Here is a 21,174-nt window from a genome sequence, read left to right as displayed (position 1 = left end):
CTGGTCGTTCGATACTTTAGTGCTTTGTCGTTCGGTACAATAGTACTCTGCTGGTTCGTTTGTTCTCAGGCGTCCGGTGCAGGCATTCTCAAACCGTTTGTTCGGTGCAATAGTACTCTACTGGTTCGTTCGTCAGGCGTCTGGTGCAGGCATTCTCAGACTGTTCGGTTCGATGCAATAGATTCAAACCCTATTTCTCTACCTTTCTAACATATATAATTTAAATATATATATTCATAATTATTTGTATATTTTGATCATTGAAATTGAATAATGTATAATATACATACATGATATAGAGAGTGGAAAGGTTAATGAATCTGTAAATAGAAAATCTGTAATATTAGAAAGACATTGAAATTACAAAAGAGTATAGTGTTACACTTTTCAATAAAAGTTTTGACCTTTGATTGCTTAAGCAGTAAGCTGAGGGCAATGGTTATAAGAAAAAAATTGAGAAAATAATAAGGATGAAGGGAAAACAGTAAAAGGATGGGTTTTCCTTTGGCTTTGTTCGAGGTAAAGAAGTTGTGATTTCTAAAGTCCGCTACCGCCATTGTTTAACTGCAAAGATCCGTCCTTGATCAACTTCTGACTTAGGCTAGAAAACCTCTCTCTTGAATACTGCCTTGATGCTTTTCTCCAATCTGTGCCAGCCTTCATCATTGTAGCAAATTCCTCATAGCTTATTTTTCCATCCTGCAATCACATGAATACAAAGCTCAAAGGCTGGTTCCAGACAAGACATGATCTTTAAATCAAGATCTAGATCGACAACATTATAGACATTAGTAAAGATTCATCTTCCAGGTTCACAACTCCTGAGAGGACCCACAAGAGTTCCAGAACGACTGATAGCTCTGGTTTTGTCTTCTAGACGGTTAAAAGAACAGAAAATGAGGTTGTCTGTTCTCTTTGTACACCCCACCCACATGACATTTGAAACTCCCTTGCAAGGCAAAGTTTACAAAAGGACAATATCACTCATGCTATGTTTGGAAGTCTTTGGGCTGTGGAGAATTGCGTGGAAGATGCTTTTGTCTGGTTGATTAAGGAAAGGGACGGGTTTTCATTTTCCCTAGTTTGATTGAAAAAGTTCAAAATAAACGTTTTAAAACCCACTAGGATCAGCCTAACAGTAGAGGATTTGGGTAGTTTACACAAGGTTTTAAATTCAAACTTTGTTGTTGTCTATACACCAAAAATTAACGTTTTTAAACTAGAGGGAAAGAGATAAGTTATAAAAATTTTAAAAAGCAATCTTCATGTTTTTTTTGTTAAAAACATGTAATTAGTAAGAATGCATAATTTACTTTTCTGCTGAGTTCATTATCACAATAAAATTGAATTTGATACAGTCAAGATGTAGAAACTTTAAACCCATATAAAATAAATTGAATAAATAAAAATTGAAATATACTGACCTTATCTGTGTCAACATCATGCATAATTGCATTGATGACTTCGTCGATGTTTGTTTCAACCTCATCAGCTAAGGCATTATGTAACTCTTCAATTTCAATATATCCACTTTCATTATTATCAAAAAATTGGAAGGCTTTGTGAATGTGCTCATCATGGTCTATCTTTCTCAGATGAATAGATATGGCAACAAACTCTCCATAATCTAGATACCCATCTTTGTCTGAATCACCCTGTATTAAGCAGCATCCACCCAAAGATTAAAAGCTGAAGAAAGCTTTCTAAGGGTATGATTGTAAAACAATAATTTAAAACAGTCAACTCAGATAATCTTTTCCATTAAGGTAAAACAGGATAAAACAGGAAATAGCATCGAAAGGATAGAGAATGTCTGATTGTAACAGTATATTACTTAAAAATATACCTACTTAAAAAAAAACAGTGTGTTAGAATGAACGAACTAATTACCATACGCAGTATAATATCCGAAGTTTACACTTAGTTTGATATATTACAACGAAAATAATTTTGAAAAACATGAGAAGAAACCACTTTTTTCTTCACCCATAAATTGTGGAACAAATAGAAGATTCCAGAGTAAGCGAAAAAATACTCACAACTTCCATGAGTATATGTACATCTCCGTCAGGAATTTGGTGACCTAGTTTCTGCAACCCTTCTCGCAGCTCATCAATGTTAATTTTTCCATTATTACCTGTATCCATCAGGTCGAATCCCTCTTTTATTCCAGCAGCTTCTTCTGAAGACAAATGTTCTGCAATCACCTGTTCATATGAAAGTCAACAGAACATAGTAGATAAATTATAAATCGATATATTAATAAACAATTTTGGAGAGTATTTCCCATAAGATTATTCAAATACGGTTTAGAACATTACCCTCAAAGCTCTTTTCTTAAGCTTGTTCATTACAGAAAATTGCATGAGCTTTGATCTGACAGTTTCTCCCAATGAAACATTAGGAGCTTTCTTTGCATTCTGTAACCATGGATGATCTGCATTTAGTGAAGAAGCAACATTACCATCCTCACATTTTTGTCACGAAACATTTTATCATAGTAGTCCATCTTATAAGGAAAAAAACCAAATAATTCTACACTTAATCTCCCTCCGCAGTAATACGACATGCATAATATATATATACCTAACACTTCTTGTGCAGTAAGCCGGCGCTTTGGGTCAGGATCAAGCATCTTCTTCACAAGGTCTTTTGCATTATCAGAAACCTTGGGCCATGGTTCCCTTCTAAAATCAACAACAGACCGAATAATTGCTTGAGCAACGCCCTGTTCAGTTTCTGCAAGAAATAATTGTATGACACAAATTTTGCTTAACGATGGAAGATAAGTGAAACACTATTGATAATTCCATCCTTTATCTGATATTAAACCTACAATACATAAAAAATATCATACGAGCACCAAATAATTTTTTTCTATGTTAAAAGATCACTACAAGTAAATAATTCTTTTTCTATCTTGTAACCAATGACATAATATTTTTCTTCCAACGCAAAGAACTATATTTCTAACATTACTATAGTAAATATTTATTGTTAGTACAAAAGGGCGAACCACCACACACACTGACCTAAATAAGTGATCCAAAAGTGGATTCTGAGCTACTTAAGATCTAAGACTCTCGGAAAAGCCACAAACATCATTCAGAATACTAAACTAACCTGCCCAAAAAGGTGGGACACCACAGAGTAAGATGTAAAGAATTACTCCAGCACTCCAAATATCTACTTCAGGGCCATAATTACGCTTTAATACTTCAGGAGCCATGTAATATGGACTTCCAACTATCTCATTAAACTTTTCACCTGCAGAAAAAGGCAAACTTCAACTTATTGTAAAGGCATAGCAGCATCAAAATGTTGAGGATCAAACAACAACAGCATCGAGATTTAATAACTAGCCAAAGCATTGCCTGGTTTGAAGATAACCGACAATCCAAAGTCAATTGCTTTCAGAGGTGCTGACTCCTTCTTGTTTCCAAACAAAAAGTTCTCAGGTTTGAGATCTCTATGCATCACACCATGTTTGTGGCACATCTAAACCACATAAAAAATACAAAAGAGTAATGATTTAATATCAAATTTAGAATAACCAATAATATATATATATATATATATATATATATATATATATATATATATATAGAGAGAGAGAGAGAGAGAGAGAGAGAGAGAGAGAGAGAGAGAGACTCTAGGCACATAGGTGCAGTGAAGAGCAAATAATTTTCATAGAAACCAAGAAACAAACTGTAACCAGTCCCAATATTTCAACTCCAAAGGTTTAAAGGCCATTCATGCATAGTATATCATTTATTTGCAGGTCTGATAAGTGAGATATACAAAAGAGCTCTTTCATCAACAGAGATAAAAGGAAATTCCCTTTTAAATATTCATCTGATAAACGTGGAAACTTCCATAAAAAGTAAACAAAACACAGCACAATAAAATACAGTAATACTGAGTCTTCTGCACCGATTTAAACATTGAATTGCACACACCAATTAGTTTCGTAATTATTATGCTATTTTCTTTAATTTCAAACTAATATCACAATTAAAATTTCAATTTACTTCAAATTATTCATCATTTAAAATTTAACAAAAGAGATGATTTTTTTTCCTGATCCCACAATGAATAAAAAAAGAGAAATAACATAAAACTACAACCATCAGCTAATTTAATACCTAAAATCTCAACATTATTTTAGTATCCAAAATTATCAGTCAATATTTATCACTAATAACATCAACATCAAGTAATACTCATTTTAGCCATTTTAAAATTCCATGACAAGCACTAAACCAGCCAATATTTCAAAACTTCAGAGGTTAAAACATCCTAAATCATTACTTTTTTCTGGAGAATCTAAACCATTACTTTAAATTAATTAATTAATGAATTAAATTCATAATCTAATGTTTGACTATAATTATAAAAAAAAATCAATGCAACTGCGTCACTGCTTCTATTATTCTTCTCTAATTAGTTAAAATTTATGCTTGATATCTGTATCAACAGTTAAGGCAAACCTCCATCATGCAAATTACTGAAGAATTCTTTTTTTTTTTTTTTCATTTCATAAGTCATATATCATTCTAAGAATTCTTTCTTCTGCAAGTTGGAAACCGAGACTTTGAACCGAATACAGTAACATGGCATAGGAGCTAGAAAGTGAGCCCACCGGGCTCACCGTATGTTGAGATGAAAATGGGTTAATCTGGCTCAGAGTTAAAAATGGGTCAAATTAACCCAACTTACTTTATAACAAATAAGAGAATTTCCTACCCAACTACTCGAATTATGATATATTTGGAGTTGTGGCAGATAGACTCCTAATTTATTTTATATATTTATTCCAAAAGGAACAGTGTGTGTTGGTTGGTTCTACCCAGCTATTTATGCACTAAAACCAATAGTCATTTCTCCAGGGATTAAAAATTCATATATATAAATGAGTAGGAGTTAATCCACCCCGGACCTACCTCAAACCCAGATTAGTGAATTGGGTTCATATTGTTCAAAATTCAAAAGAAAGTTTTTTTTTTTTTTCCATTGCGCGCTGAGCGGATTTGCTCATTGGTTTGGACAAATTTGACACCCCTACCGCGGCAACCACCATCCAACGACGCGTATTGGAACTAAATTTAACTTACACACGAAAAAGAAAGACGAGTTAACGACCATGCAAAAGCGGTGAAGAGAAAGGATTTGGCAGCGGACCTGGACGACTTCCACGATGGTTTTGACGACGGTTGCGGCGGCGCGCTCGGTGTAGTGGCCGCGTGCGACAATGCGGTCGAAGAGCTCGCCGCCCTCGCAGAGCTCCATGACGAGGTGAACAGCACTGTCGTCTTCGAATGTGTCCTTGAGCGAGACGATGTTGGGGTGTTTGGGCAAGTGTCGCATGATCTCCACCTCCCTCCGCACATCCTCGATATCAATGGCGGTTCGCAGTTTCTTCTTGGATATCGATTTGCACGCCCACTCCTCCTTCGTCTCCTTGTCACGGCACAGGTACGTCACGCCGAACTCCCCTCGGCCCAGCTCTCGGCCCAATTCATAGCGCAGCCCAATGTCCCGGCCGGTGGGGTCCTTGAGCACGACGAGCTTCTTGGCCGCCGCTTCCTCCCGCTTCCTCTGCCTCCTCTCCCGTCTGATCCTCACCGGAGTCACGCAACTGTTCCCCATATCTCCAATGCGTTACACCTTTTGAAAAAGGGAGAATGAATTGGAACGAAAGGAGTGAATGAATATGAAAAGGAGAAAGAGGGTTTTGGAGAGAGTGAAGGATGAAACGCGGGACGCAGGGTCCAGCGTCACCGTCTTCTTCTTCTTCTTCCTTAACCCTCTCTTTTTCGCTTGTTCTTCTTGTTCATTTTTTTTCTCTCTAACTTTAATGGCGTGGAAAATGTGACTATTTCCATTTTTGTCCTCTGCGGTAGTTGCCTTTATTTCCTGTGGGTTTTATTTTTGGCAATGATGACGTGTCACATTACCTGTCTCTGTTACAAAAAGAAGCTTCATTAACTAATTAATTCATTAATAATTGTTGGGATTGTTGAAAAGTGTTGGTGGTGGAAGAATTTGTGTTAATTGCCTTCCCAAACAAAACTTTCCTCTGTTTGTCTGTTGCTGTTGTGTGGATGGAAAGAAATTTATAAACTAACTTTTATATATAAAGAAAATCATATTTAACAAAATTTTAACTTATAAGAAAATTGTAATAAATTAACTTATATATGTGCTAAAAGAAATATCAAAGTACTATTATAAGGAAAATATACCCTCGCAAAACTCTTCTCAATTTAGAAAGTGGCACCACAAAATGAGAAATATGATTAATATTATATTTATTATTTATGTAATCATTAAAAAAAACGAAAAACCTGTAGTAACTTTTTTTTTTTGTCTTATCATAAGCTTTATAAAATCACTGGGATAAACTAATATTCTTATAATGTTATGATTATAGTTGACTCGTTGGATTTTCACGTACCATGAACATAACAAATTCTAAATATATAAATTGATGTCTAATGATATAGTAACTTTCAATAGATTTGTATTTGGTTGACTTTAATTACTAACATTAGTTTTCTTTATGACACATTGTAGTTAATTGGTACTTTGCCGTTTTAGTAATCTAGATGAAAGTTTCCCTTTTTTATTGGTAGCCATGGTTTGGTTTACTTCAAAAGATGTAAACACACATAAGAAAAAAAATGCAGAAAACTAAAAAAGAATAAATACACTAATTAAAAATAAAAAATTACTATTATTTTCGGTTTCAACGGTGAAATGGATATCATTTATCTTGTACTCCATATTCCAAACAAATTTTAAAACTGTTTATAAATATAATCACCTCGACTCTTTATCTTAGACATGTATTTATAGGTTTTAGAATAAGCTTTTAATTAACATTGATCTAATTACAGCCCAAAAGTTGATAAACATACTTTACTTGTAAGTATACTTAATTTGTAAATTTAACCATTATTAGAGTAATTACTAGTGGGTCAGTGATGGGTCATCTGATTTTTGGAAGCTACCTCCAGATATGTCGAGATTGACCACGCAGGTCAACTACTAATCAAACAGTCATACAGTACACAGGTCCTTGAACAGATTTCACTCCCAAAACATTAGGTTCCTGAACAGATTTCACTCCCAAAACATTTATAACAAGTCTCAAATTATCTCATGACAACTCTTAGACAACTACTTTCTCACCTCAACTTCTCTTTCTCAAACTCACCCATCAAAACCTCACTTTTTATAGCCTTAAAATTACATATTTCTTCTACTGAATATAAAACAAGGATTTATGATAGTTTGACAACTCATATTTCATCCAAATTAGTATCTCAAACTCATCACACAATATTTACATCAGAAATCTCATTTCACCTCATCATTCATCATTCATCAGTTTTCACATTGATATACAACATATACCAACAACTTAACATACGAGATTTATCAATTCAATGCAATTTCACGATTCAATTAATATTTCACCATACCAACATTGATTATAACTTGCCTAACAAACAAAATCTAATAAAACTAACTTCCTTTACATACCTTACATCAACGATACAAAACTCTAAGAACACTCCCATTATTTCTTGCGCAAAGAATTTCTAAACACACTTATGAATCACCAAATTGAAAAGGGAAAGAATCCTTAAGACCTTAGATTGACAAGGAAACTCAAAGAAAATGCCAAAAGTACACATGCAAATGAAAACTTCCATGCATGGACTCAATTAAAGAGCGAAGAGCAAAAAATAGTTGAAACTTACTTGCTCTATTACAGAAATCAATCATATATGAATGTAGACCTTGTCGCCATGGTCTATTAGACACCTCCTGATCGTCAAAGACATGACTTTAGAGTTAGAACTTTTAGAGAGAATGTACATAACTCTGAACAAATAATTAAGAAAACTATTTATAAATAAACTATTTAATATTAAAATATTGAGTCTCATTATTTTTAAATTATAATCAATATGCAGTTTTATAAATAATATATATCTTATAATATTTTAATATTTGAAAATATAATGATTTTTATTTATCATATGTATATAAATCACTTTCATGCATAGATATTTGTGATGATTTTTGTAAGAACAAATTACATTTATTAATTTTGTTTGTTTGTTTAGGGGAATTTTACATCTATATTGCATCGTAAACACGAATTTATAGACATGATGGACTTTTACAATAGAAAAAAATAATGGATGTGATAAAGTTTAAGGCCTTACGTAAGTTTGAGTACGTATTTTCTTTCTATTAAAACATTTAAAATAGAAGTTCAATAAAAAAAAAAATCTCATGAATAAATGTACTTTAAAATTAAAATATTAAACAGTAATGATGTATACAGCTCTTTTCTGTTTGAATTTAACGTTTGAAAAGTTTCCCTGAGGAAATTTATTTTCTTTTGATTCTAGAATACGTGAGGTCGAATTTATGGAAAAAAAAAACAGGAAAATATTTTTCTATCTTTTTTTCTACGATAAAACGATGTTCATGTCAAAAGTATGACAAGCTTAATTTCTCCAAAACTTGGTATGAGTGTAAGAATCTTTATATATAATTTTAAAATGTGAATAACATTTCTAGAACGTTTACTCTTTTTTACTTCTCAAAAAGTCAAAATACTTGCCTTTGATTTTTATTGAATAATAGCGTAAACCTACAAAAAATTAATTAATAGATATGATTAGATTTTACAAAACTTAACAGTGAGCTAAACATACTATACTCGATTTTTCCATTAAAATAGTGTAATTTCTGTGCAAAATTATAAAGTTGGGTATTAAAAATTTACTTACATGGGTAAGGCTTCACTACAAAATTTAATTTAAATTATATTAGCGAAAATGTATGTGTTAGGTGTACGTATGTATATGTTTTTTATAATAGAAAAATAAAAAATATAAATAATTTGTACAATAAAGATAGATTTTGTATTTTTATAAGTAATTCTTTTATTATAAATAGTTATTTTAGTTTAAAAAATAATTCAATTTGAAAGAAAGACAAATCGAGAAAAAGTGGTCAGTAAAATTGATAAAGTAATTATTTTAATTAAAAAAAACTGGAAAACAAAAGTGCAGACACTAAAAATGATTAATCATCTTTATATAAAGACATAAATATCATATAATGTGTTAAATGTATCACTACGATTTTGTATTTTCTTGAATTTATTGATTATTATGATTTAATTTTTTATGATATTGTGATCAATATATATCAACTTACATAACTTGATCTAAGTTTAATGGATATTGAACAATACTTACATCACGTGTATTTTGTATTTTCATACAAATTATCATTTTTCTTGATCTAAATTTAAAGGGTATTGTACCATATTTTGTCAAAAGTTAAAATATCTCAACGATCAATTTCATCAAACTTGATAATTGTGAAGTATAATTTTCTTAGCTGTCATAATTTATTTATTTAAATTCAATCGTAATTATTCAAACTCAAATATAAATTGCACTTACATTAATTTCATAAATAAATCCCTAAATAACTACGAGAATAACTATACTCATTTAAACCGTATTTAGAACTTAGTTTTACAAAATTTATACCTTAATATGCATAATCCATTGACCATATCAATGTCTCAATGATATTGAATTTAAAGTAATCCAAAACAATATTCTATTAACAAAATAACTAAAATAATGTTCTTATTCAATTTCAAACATTGAATGTTCAAACAAAACATTAATCATGCATTATATAAACCAAAATACTTTAACCATCTCACCTTTAAATCTAGATAATTTATCCTAAGATATTATCAAAAAAGCATAAATAACTTCTCTTAAATACTTGTTTTATTCAAACTTGCACATAAAAAAACTCTTATTATCAATCTAAACATACTTTCATGATCCTAGATTCATCTTTTCCTTTAAAGAACCGCATGCAATTTTGTATCCTTAAGCATAAAAACTCTTCTCAAAATCAACTAAAAAAAACAGTAACTTATTTAAAATAATTTCTAATCGAGTAAAAGTGTTCTATTCTCCATAAAAACTCTAGATGAACTCTGAAAAATAAGGAACAAATCTTTTAGAAATTTAGAAAGAAGACAAAAAAAAATATTGAATAACTAACTTTTTATATTTACAAGTTGTTTACGTAAAATATTGATACTTCATCTCATTTAAACCACTTTTAATCTTAAACAATTAATTAGGTCATTATATTAATAAAATGATAATTATATTATAGTTAGCCAATAACCTCATTTGGCTGTAGCTATCAAACGCCAAAAGTAAAAGGCGTATACATACATCGGTGTGCATGAAATGCTTTTCTAGCTTGTCATTCATTCAGAAATGCTTTTCACTGGAAATTTAACCAAGGTGTTGTGTTGTGTTGCTATTTGCCAACCAATATGAAGAATTGATATCTTCAAGTTCCTTACTGCTAAAAAATAGACTTTACAAAGCAAGTAAACAAAACTCTGTAATGTTACTTTATCCCCTTAAATCAACTGTGACCAATACCTATAATCAATATTGAATACGGCTTCCAGCAGCTCCTATATTATTCTGCATGCAGCTTTCGAAGAATATGTGACACTACATCAATGGTAGTGATTTACTTCTTCATCAATTCAGCAGCAACAGCATTAATGAGTCATGCAGCTTCGGCTGTAGTAGCTGCTAACTCAAAAAGCATTTTCAAGTTACTGCTTCACAGTGAAAGTCTACCTTTGTTTCTTTGCTAATTTTGGATTCTTGCACATTCGGATACTTGTTGGGGTGACCTCTACAAGTTCATCTTCTTGGATGTATTCAATGCAGTCATCCAGACTATAGTCTAATGGTGTATCAAGAATCACTGCATAAGGGAATAAAGTAAGTTAAAACTTTCTGGCCTATTAGCATACCACCACCATGCATTTCTTCAAGATCATTGAAGCAGCATTATTTCTTCAATAGTACAAGACAACGTTGAAGTTAAAACTAATCAAAAGAGTATATCATTTGAAGTCTGTTTAGTACTACAGGTTTAACTCAGCAACTAATAAAAAGATCATCAAACCATGTTATTTGAATGTGTATTTCATATAAGATAATGTATTGATACTTCAATTTGTGTCATGTATCTGGCCGACATGTATTCTGTTAGGTTTCTTGGTATCAAGTAACCTAGATACTATCTTAGAGTCAATAATCACAACAAGTTTATGAATTCTCACAAGGGAAAAACAGTTTTATTGAATGGGAAACAGTGAAAGCAATCAACAACAGTCAAGGGAAAAAACACAGGACAGATCCTGTTTCAGAAATAAAACACTCCACCCCCAACCCAATACACCCCAAACTCCTTAAAAGACATAATAAACAAAACATAACTGACAAAGAAACTACTGCTAACTGCTATAAAACTCCTCCTAACTCCTCCAACCTCCACTTACTAACTGTTCTTTCTATTTTTTTCTGACATAAACCTTCCAAGACCTATCATATTCCTATCTGATACTTATCAATGAAGTATATAATATATAAAGCAGTAATACTTTTATGATGACAATGATTTATAAAATTTTATGCTGAAATCATTTAATACATTTGATTTTAATTTGAATTTACATAATAGTAATCATATATTTATCATGTTTTTAAGAATTTTTATACACTTTTCGATTCGTGTCATTTCCTATACATGTATCGTATCAGTGCATCATAACTTGAGTGTTACCTGTCTGTTCCTTATGGAACGAATGTTGGTAGCAGCTTTCTTCTTACAGACATTCAAGGACAAGTCCCCAGGTCGCTGATGGATGCCAACAATTTGACCTCTATAAACTTCCACACCAGGTCCAATAAACATCTGTCCCCTCTCCTGTGAACTAGAGATTGCATAAGAAGTACTTGCTCCATCCTCAAAAGCAACCTGAAATTCCATAACTTCATCAATGATTGAGGGAAACAATGGAATTATGGAGTACCATGCTCTACAGATTTCTTTCACTGCAGACATTACCAATGAGCCTTGATCGCGGGTACTGATTTCACCGGCCCATGGTCCATAGCTATCGAAGACGGTGTTGAGAATAGCCGTTCCTCGTGATGCGGTTAAAATTGAATTCCGCAATCCAAGAAGACCACGTGTTGGGATCTTATATTTGAGTAGTGTAGTTCCTTCCGATCTAACAGAAAAATAATATTGTCAGTATCATATCAGATGTTATGCAAGTCTAGTTGATAAATGTGAACTTGATTTTCATCAATTTTATAGCCAACAAAGATATTATCAATGTCTTTTACGTGAATTTATCTATCTAATCCAAAACAATACAAGATAGAACTCTCAATATACTATCAACAATGAAACTCCTTTCCATGGTGATGATTCTCTTGGAAATTTTGCTTAACTTCAATGGCTTGTTCCTATAACAACTCTGGTGCTAAATTATATCAGGTTCAAAATAGAAGCAAAGAAAGAATTTACACACCCGACTCCTTGCATGTCAAACATCTGTCCTCGTCTCTTGCCAAGAAGTTCAACAACAGCTCCCATGTGCTCTTCTGGTACCTCCACAGTTGCAATCTGCAACAGATCCTCTTGTTAAAAATATGTAACGAATGAGAAGAGAAATTCATTCTTTGTTTGGATGATGAAAAGCAGAGGAAGAAAAGAAAGAAAAAAAGAGTGGAAAAGATGCATTATTCATATGAATAAAATTGAAAAAAAAAAACGACCAAAATTTCTCCTCACTGTGTACAAAAGAGTGAGAGGAAAAAAACAATGTGGAAGAATTTTTTTTTCTAATGTAGGGAAGAAGAGTAGAAGAAATAGAGGATAAAAAGAAGAGAATTAAATTTGTAAGTCCCACACCAAAAGGATAGATATTTGGCTGGGAGTTTCGAAACAAAAATTCTCCCTGTCAAAATGGCAAAAGTCCTAGACCTTAAGCATGTGTTATCATATGAAATCTTTATCTTTTTTTTTTTTTCCTTTTGAAAAGCAATAAAAAATTGACTGAAAAATTACCTCATACGGTTCCAACAATTTTTCATTCAGCTTCTTGTTGATAACTTTGGGAGGTCCAACCATGAATTCATAGCCTTCTCTTCGCCTACAAATGCAATATTATTTAAAGAGCTTGAAGAATAATCAATGGGAAGTGGAATATTCATAACACTTACATATTTTCTATGAGTATAGTGATATGTAAAGTTCCACGCCCACTGACAACAAATGTATCAGCTGTTTCACCATCTTCAACTTTCATAGCCAGATTCCGCTCAAGTTCACGATAAAGCCTATCCCTTAAGTTCCTACTAGTAACATACTTTCCCTGAAAAATTACAAATACATTTTAGCTGATCTCTGACATAGCTGTGAAAAGCACAAACTACACTGTTATCAAGAAAGAAGCTAATGGTTGTGCCTAACTAACAGCATCAGGATATCCACACAGAGAAAGAGATAATACAGAAAATTTTTATGGTAAAGCATTAATATACCTCACGGCCAACAAAAGGTGAAGTGTTTATGGAGAAAGACATTTTCACTGTTGGTTCTTCCACCTTGATGGAAGGTAGTGGCTTCCCAGATACTTTATCAGCAATTGTCTCCCCAATCTGAGTATAGCATTGTAAAGGTTAAAAAGGTTACTGTAATACAAGATTTTGCATTTTATCCAAAACCCTCAATCTTTACCTGAATGTCAGTAATTCCACACACTGCACATATATCACCTGCCTCCACATTATCTGCAGGAACCCTACTGAATTTGTCATACACGTAGAGCTCACTAATTCTTCCAAATCTACACGAATCTTCTGAAGTACATACCTGGACAAAATCAATGAATAAGTGGTATGCTGATAGAAACAGGATCAGAATATAGAATCCCTAATTCACAATCACTGCTCCAATGAACAGTATTAAAGAATAGAGTATTGTGCAGAAATAGTGTAATTTCCCTGAATGCTTGTGAGATCTAGGTCTCTCCCACGTTTACCCCCCCCTCAATATCACTTGAATACCACTAATCCTCTTTTTATGTATCCACTTTTATTCTCTAGTGCTGTCATAAACTAATTATTACAGTTAGTATTGTGTTTCTCAGAAGTTATGATCCCCTCTTACTCTCCTACTTCTCCTGACATAGACTTATTTAATTGGAGGTCTCTTACTATCATTAACAAATTAAAACAATCTATATCCTACATCAGACGTTGGACTGAATGGATTCATTCACTTGTGTTCCTCAATAATATCTGCTCCAATTTGCCCAAAAATTAAAAACAAAAAAAATTGTGTTAGAGAAGTGAATGTGAGACTTAAAATGTAGTTTTTTAAAAACTTCATTGGTATATGCAAGTACAGATATTTACCCTGGTAAGATAACCTCAATGAAGTAAAGGGTAACATGTGAGTATGAATGAATTCACAATGAAGAACAAAATACTCACTCGAACATCCATTCCTTTTTGCAAAACGCCAGCTTGCACACGCCCAATTGCTATACGCCCTTTATGTTCATCATACTCAATATTTGTCACCTAGTTGACAAATATGCATATATAAAACAATTACATCTTGTATACGGAAATAGCATTATCAGAGTCAAGCATAAATTAAACAGGATTATCAGTGTATTTTCTCATAAATAAACTTGTCAAGATCTTCATTTGCTTCTTTATTTTCTATTTCCCTTTTATATTATTGGGGAAAAAAAAGCTAACCATTATGAAAACATAAATCAATAGCAAAATAGAATAAAAAAGAGTAAGTGATATAATTAGCAACTACTAACCAGCATTTGAAGAGCACCATCTTTGTCAATGCGCGGTCCAGGGATGCATCTAATTATGGATTCAAACAATGGACCAAGGTCTTCTGCCAGATTTTCAGGAGACAAACCTGCTTGCCCTTTTATACCACTTGCATAGATTACTTGAAAGTCACACTGCAAGCAGAAAAAAAAAAATAAAAAAGCTATGATGTTTACCAATATTATCTTTCATAATACTGAAACCATTCTAATCCTTCAAACACCAATGACATGTTTAAATTTACCAGCAGACACCATTCAGAATCTAAAACATTTTTTATAATATTCCCACTGATCATTGATAATAAAGAAATCACCGTACAGTTTTGACTACATACAAACTTCCAAGAATTTGTAAACAACACATAAAACTACAACTATTTAAGTTATAGATAACCAACATACCTGTTCGTCTGTGGCATTCAGTTCAATGAAGAGTTCAAAAGTAGAATTGACAACAAAATCTGGGCGAGCAGAAGGTCTATCTATTTTATTCACAACCACAACAACTGAATGACCAAACTCCAAAGCCTTCTTCAAGACAAATCTTGTCTGTGGCATTGGTCCTTCAACAGAATCTACCTACAAATACAAAGGGCAGCTTGATAAACCCTATATATTACAAGAAGCCACACTCCAGAAAAGATAATGAAACATTTTTATATAAGGGAATATGTAACAAAATTCCTAATGGAGGAAAACAAACTACAATTAGAGGGAGTACCACTAGAAGGATCCCTTCCACCATATTTAAGATACGCTCCACTTCACCCCCAAAATCAGAGTGACCTGGAGTATCTATTATATTGATCTTTGTGTCTTTATAAGTGACAGATGTATTTTTACTCAGTATTGTGATCCCTCTCTCGCGCTCCAAATCATTCGAGTCCATTATCCTTTCCTGCACAAATTGATTATCACGAAATACCTACAAAAAATTCAACAGATGAATACCATATCAATATTACCCTTCATTCTTTTTTATAAGAACAAACCAATCGACTTTATGGCCAAAACAATGGCTAAACCAGTTAACAGATGTTAAATGTCTCTAAACTACCACTTTTCAGCAGTTGTATAAAAATATCCGTTAGTTTAGTTTGCTTGCAAAATCAACTCCACACACTGTGCGCACGTTCCAATCACGTTAATAGTAAAACATCAATTCTACCAAACACACAAATTTACACTAAATCACTTTCTACTACAGGATCACTACCCCACAACACTTCCATTAAATTATGGATGTCAATTGGCTCAAGTTAACAAATGCACTAAAATTACACAAATAAAAAAATCAAATTCTCCAAAAGAAAACCGTTGAAACTAAATCCACAAAATGAAGATAGCAAGCACTAAAGGTACAGCCAAGCATAAACTCTATTTACTTCAATTGAAGCCATGTTCCATGTAATGAACAATACCTTAGTTTGTTTGAGCATGGCATCAACGAGTGTAGTCTTTCCATGATCAACATGAGCAACAATCGCTATGTTTCTCACGTCCCCTCTTCTCAACAATTGCTTCTTCTTCTCTAAGAGACAAATAAAAAAAACCAGATAATCAAATTAAATGCACAAAAAAAAAAAACTAAAAAAGCCAAACCTTATAACAAAGGGTCTTGCTAAAACCACTGTACTAATTAAGAAACTAAAAGGAGCAAAATTTAATTTGAAATCATACAAAAGCTGGAAAAAAATCTACAAAAGAACACATTTTTAGGTAGCCCAATAAAAAAAATGCTTCTAATTCCTAAACCAATGAACTTGAATCACTGGTTAACAACACTGTCAATAATAATATTGAAATACAGAGAAAGGGAGAGAGTGTTAATTGATTACCACCAGCTTTGGGCTCTGTGGCTTCGGAAACAGAACATTTGATGGGCCTGGAAGTGAAGGAAGATAATCTTTTGGAGACGGAAAAAGAAGAAGATAAGGGTAGGCCAAGAACTCGGGTAGAGAAGAATGGTTGAAAAGACGATGGCTTTGGAAGAATGGTGTTGGTGGGGAAGAAGGAGGTGTGGATATTAGTAAGTGCAGCCATCTTCTCCATTCTCACTCGCACACAGAAGAGAAGAGAAGAGAAGAGAAGAGGAGAAGAAAGAGATGACGAAACAACGAGTAGGAGTATGAGGCTGTTAATGAATTGGTTTTGTTATTGGAAGTTCCGCAATTGAGTGGCAAAGGAATGGATACTGAAGACTGTGTGGGAAATGGCGTATAAGGCTTCACTCTCACTGCCTCTACGGACCACTTTTTTCCACATCATCCAACCAATCTTCCCACCTTAACCTAGTTCATTCACCTTAACAATTTTTTACGTAATCCTAGGATATACAAAACAACCTATTTCATTGTGTTGTATGAATAATGCAATCAGCTTTTATCTATGTCAAAGAATAGATGAATCATCAGGACATTGTTAGATTTTATTAAACTAACTATTTACATAAATAATTCGAAAGGTTTATTTGGAAATTCAATTATTTTTATGTATAAATTTTATAAAGAATGACTCAGGTTAACATTTAGTCTTTTAAATATCCACTATGCGTGGTAAGTGTAAATTATCTAACATGTGCCATATGTATAAAATGTTGCTAGGCTTATTCCATTGAAAATTTTGATTAATAATTTTAAATGAAGTTTATTTTTCAATTAGATTTTTTTCCTTTTACAAACTCAATTTAACATCTCACATAAAGTATTCAAATCTAGTTCTTCTCATTTTAATCAAATATCAATTTCCTAAAAGATAAATAGTGTGGTAAATATTTTGAACTAATGAGTATTTTGGCATATAATATGATTATTTAAAAAAGGGCAATTATATACTAGCGGATTATTATTTGAATTTCACCTTGTGGTAATGATTAGAGAAATTTAAAGTGCTATGGAAGCAATCACACTTTTCAGTTGATTCTGTTAAGTTTGCAACTACTTGTTCCAATGGTTCACCCAATTTTCCAACCACTTGTTCCACTCTCCATTCTTCCTTCTTATGCATGCCCTTTGTACATCCTTCCACCAAATAATGGCTTCCACCCCATTTTCCCAAACCCCTCACTAAGCCTGAAACTTGTGAAACCACAGTGTTGTGCTGTTTTACCCTCTAATCAGAACAATAATTTTCTTCTCAATGACTGGTCTCAGCTTCTTCAATTCTCAATTGGGTCACAGGATTATATGTTGGCAAAGACAATTCATGGGTATCTCATCAAATCTGGTTGTGAAGGTGACCTATTTGTGGACAACAATCTCGTGAATCTGTACTCAAAATTCAACAACATGAATGATGCACAGAGTATATTTGATGAAATGCCTGTGAAGAGCACAGTCACATGGACTACCCTCATGAAGGGGTATTTGAAGAATGGGGATGTTGAGTATGTTTTGTGTATTGCACGTGATATGTGCATGGTTGATGAGAAGTTCAACGAGCATACTTGTTCGGTGGTCCTGCAAGCATGTAGGTCCCCGGAAGATCGTTTTTTTGGCGAGCAGGTTCATGCTTTTGTCGTAAAAAGTGGGCTTCAGGAGAATGTTGTTGTGGCTACTTCATTGGTTTCTATGTACTGTAGAAGTGGCCACTTCGGTTGTGCAGAAAGAGTGTTTGGTGGCATAACTGTTAAAGATGCTCAGTGCATAAATTATATGATTTTGGAATATGGAAAGGCAGGTTTGGGAGATAAGGCATTTCAAATTTTTGTGGATATGCTACAGTCTGGACTGAAACCAAGTAATTATACGTTTACGAATTTGATCAGTTCTTGTGATTTCAGTGGAGGATTATATGTAGGGAAACAACTACATGGGCTTGCGGTGAATTATGGTTTTATGTGTGAAACATCTGTTAGAAATGCAATGATTACAATGTATGGGCAACATGGAATGGTCGAAGAAGCTGAGAGAGCGTTTGCTGAACTGGAGGACAGATCTTTGATTTCGTGGTCTGCGCTTCTGTCGGTATTTGTTAAGAACGGCCATGCTAATAAGGCCTTTGACTTTTTCTTAAACATGATTGAGATTGGTGTGTCTCTTGATTCTGGTTGCTTCAGCACTGTTCTTGATGGGTGTTCAGAGTGGAATAATTTGAAATTTGGGGTTCAGATTCATGGACTTACAGTAAAGCTTGGTCACGTCTCTGATGTAAATAGTGGTACTGCTTTAGTAGATTTGTATGCTAAATGTGGAAGTTTGAAGTCAGCAAGAGCCATTTTTGACAGGCTCCGAAATAAAACTATTGCTTCATTTAATGCCATTCTAGTTGGATATTTGAATTCAAAGGTAAGAGATGATGAAGAGGACCCTATGGTTTTTTTCAGCAAACTAAGATTCAGTGGTGTAAAACCTGATGGTGTAACATTTTCACGGCTCTTTTGTTTATCTGCTAACCAAGCATGCTTGGTAACTGGGAAGATTCTTCATGCTTACGCAATAAAGGTGGGACTTGAAGATGATAACGCCGTAGGAAATGCTGTAATTACTATGTATGCTAAATGTGGCACTGTTCAGGATGCTTACCAAATATTTAGTGTCATGAATCGTGATTGTGTTACCTGGAATGCCATAATTTCTGCGTATGCCCTTCATGGTGAAGGAAACAATGTTCTTTTGCTCTTTGAGGAGATGAAGGAACAGGGTTTTGCTCCTGATGGGATTACAATATTGGCTGTTCTCCAAGCATGTAGTTACTCAGGTTTGTGGGAAACTGGGTTATACTTATTCAATGAAATCCAATCAAAGTATGGGATCACGCCTGTGATTGAGCACTACTCTTGCGTGATTGATCTTTTAGGTCGAGCCAGAAATCTGCCCAAAGCCATTGATATCATCAACAAAAGCCCATTTCCAGATTCAGTTTTGCTTTGGAGGACTTTTGTCAATGCCTGTAAGCTGTGTGGTGATTTACAACTTGGAATGTGGGCATCAAGAAAATTGCTTGATTTAGCCCCGCATGATGCCTCCTCTTACATACTTATATCAAACATGTACGCCGAAGGAGGCATGTTTGAAGAGGCTGCGAAGGTGAGAACGGCTATGAATGACTTGAAATTAACTAAAGAAACAGGCTCCAGCTGGATTGAGATAGATAATGAGGTTCACTATTTTATAGCAAGTGACAAAGAACACCCTCAAAGTAGGGAAATTTATGCAAATTTGGATCTGCTAAAAGATGAACTTCGTTGGACCTGCGGGAACAGAAATAATCTGGAACTGATATCAAATTCCCTGTGATACTACTTTAGATTTGCTATAGTTCATTAGTAAGATTTCAGCAATAGTCTAAGGATTGAGGGAGGATTTGCAAGTAGATCACTCTTCCATAACAATTTTGTAACGGTTCCCCCAGATTGATTCTGTATACCCCTTCTAATCAAGAAAAGGTTGGAAAAACCTGAACATCTTTTGTAATGTTCATTGCACAGTGAGTGCCAGATGTTTTTGAGTTAGAAACTGGTGCACAGCAACTCCTTTTGTTCTTAAATGAACCAAAATCATTTACACTTGTAATTTTCATAGAAAATCCAGTACTTCTGAAGCTCATGCATTATACTTAAGGAAAATGAAATCAGGGTTCTAGATGCTATGGAGTTGGTAGACTTGACTATTACTATTTATTTTGGAATGCAGTGTATCATGGATCTAGTTGCTTTTTCAAATAATAAACCATTTTCTGCATAAAAACAGAAATATATCCTTTGAAGCCTTGCCTAGGGTCCAAGATCCAAAGACCCAAACAAGCATGAATGTATTGTTTCAAGAAATCTGAGAATCCCAAAGAAGCATATTTGATTATTTTATTGGCAACCCACAGATTTGAGAACAAAAATAAGTTGTGTCACATAAAGATTGACTGAGACTATGAACAAGTGATAGTATCAGACTATATAATAATTTATCTTGAGTGACACTACAGGTACAACATTAACAAAAGGTGGGACCAAGGACTTGAAAATCTCATTGGACAAACACAGTAATAGGAGAAATCGAAACATTATGAATGATGCCTTGATCATATTTGATTGACAAGAATCTTCTCCTTTTGGCTTGTGATGAATTTATCAAACTGGACACTGTATCTAGCTTTATTGACAATGCATTCCATGCAGACACTCAATCCTTTTCTAGACCAGTATTGGTGAGAATTGCCTTCCACTGAAGATTCACGCTCCAAATACAAAAACACTAAAAGACGAAAACTGTTTCCACTGTTCTTAACTTTAGCTCTTGCTTTTAGATTGAAAGCGTGAAACTTTAGTTACTTACGGTGAACAAATACTAGCCACATCACTGCGCAATTTCCGTGCAAAGGTTGAGCATCAACTATTCTGTTACTTTTTTTCTTCTCTGGTCTACAAAGTA

At 33.5% G+C, this 21,174-nt stretch overlaps 3 protein-coding genes across 3 annotated transcripts; 1 reads left to right on the top strand and 2 right to left on the bottom strand.

Annotated features, from left to right (window-relative positions):
* Window positions 1-315: 315 nt before the first annotated feature.
* On the bottom strand, window positions 316-5,858 carry LOC148193693 (calcium-dependent protein kinase 32-like). Its single transcript, XM_088098645.1, has 8 exons — window positions 5,182-5,858; window positions 3,375-3,498; window positions 3,124-3,267; window positions 2,587-2,739; window positions 2,322-2,437; window positions 2,040-2,207; window positions 1,425-1,655; window positions 316-699 (listed from the first exon to the last, which is right to left on the bottom strand). Exons 1-8 carry the CDS (start codon window positions 5,647-5,649, stop codon window positions 538-540), a joined length of 1,566 nt encoding a protein of 521 aa, XP_087954771.1. The 5' UTR covers window positions 5,650-5,858; the 3' UTR covers window positions 316-537.
* A 4,450-nt stretch (window positions 5,859-10,308) lies between these two features.
* On the bottom strand, window positions 10,309-16,935 carry LOC148193692 (putative elongation factor TypA-like SVR3, chloroplastic). The gene is given in 15 exon segments (XM_088098747.1): window positions 10,309-10,854; window positions 11,719-11,733; window positions 11,736-11,913; window positions 12,004-12,169; window positions 12,476-12,570; window positions 13,015-13,099; window positions 13,170-13,321; window positions 13,491-13,607; window positions 13,687-13,821; window positions 14,445-14,534; window positions 14,789-14,941; window positions 15,212-15,388; window positions 15,531-15,734; window positions 16,231-16,340; window positions 16,648-16,935. Coding segments are annotated over 15 exon segments (2,025 nt in total). The 5' UTR covers window positions 16,862-16,935; the 3' UTR covers window positions 10,309-10,720.
* Window positions 16,936-17,678: 743 nt separating this feature from the next.
* On the top strand, window positions 17,679-20,393 carry LOC148193691 (pentatricopeptide repeat-containing protein At5g27110-like). The gene has a single exon (XM_088098323.1). The coding sequence runs from the start codon at window positions 17,758-17,760 to the stop codon at window positions 20,044-20,046; it is 2,289 nt and encodes a 762-aa protein (XP_087954449.1). The 5' UTR covers window positions 17,679-17,757; the 3' UTR covers window positions 20,047-20,393.
* Window positions 20,394-21,174: the final 781 nt, after the last annotated feature.

This window comes from Vigna umbellata, chromosome 9 (genome assembly GCF_029865625.1).
Source record: "Vigna umbellata cultivar VRB3 chromosome 9, Vumbellata_1.0, whole genome shotgun sequence".
Classification (NCBI taxonomy): Eukaryota; Viridiplantae; Streptophyta; class Magnoliopsida; order Fabales; family Fabaceae; genus Vigna; species Vigna umbellata.
This window is presented reverse-complemented; position numbering and strand designations above follow the sequence as displayed.

Bases quoted from the DNA above. Each gene is read 5' to 3' on its own strand.
- LOC148193693 (XM_088098645.1), bottom strand. From the start codon at position 5,649: ATGGGGAACAGTTGCGTGACTCCGGTGAGGATCAGACGGGAGAGGAGG. The intron at 3,499-5,181 runs GTCCGCTGCCAA...TATGTGGTTTAG, and splicing joins CCATCGTGGAAGTCGTCCAG to ATGTGCCACAAACATGGTGT. The intron at 3,268-3,374 runs GCAATGCTTTGG...CTTTTTCTGCAG, and splicing joins GTCGGTTATCTTCAAACCAG to GTGAAAAGTTTAATGAGATA.
- LOC148193691 (XM_088098323.1), top strand. From the start codon at position 17,758: ATGGTTCACCCAATTTTCCAACCACTTGTTCCACTCTCCATTCTTCCT.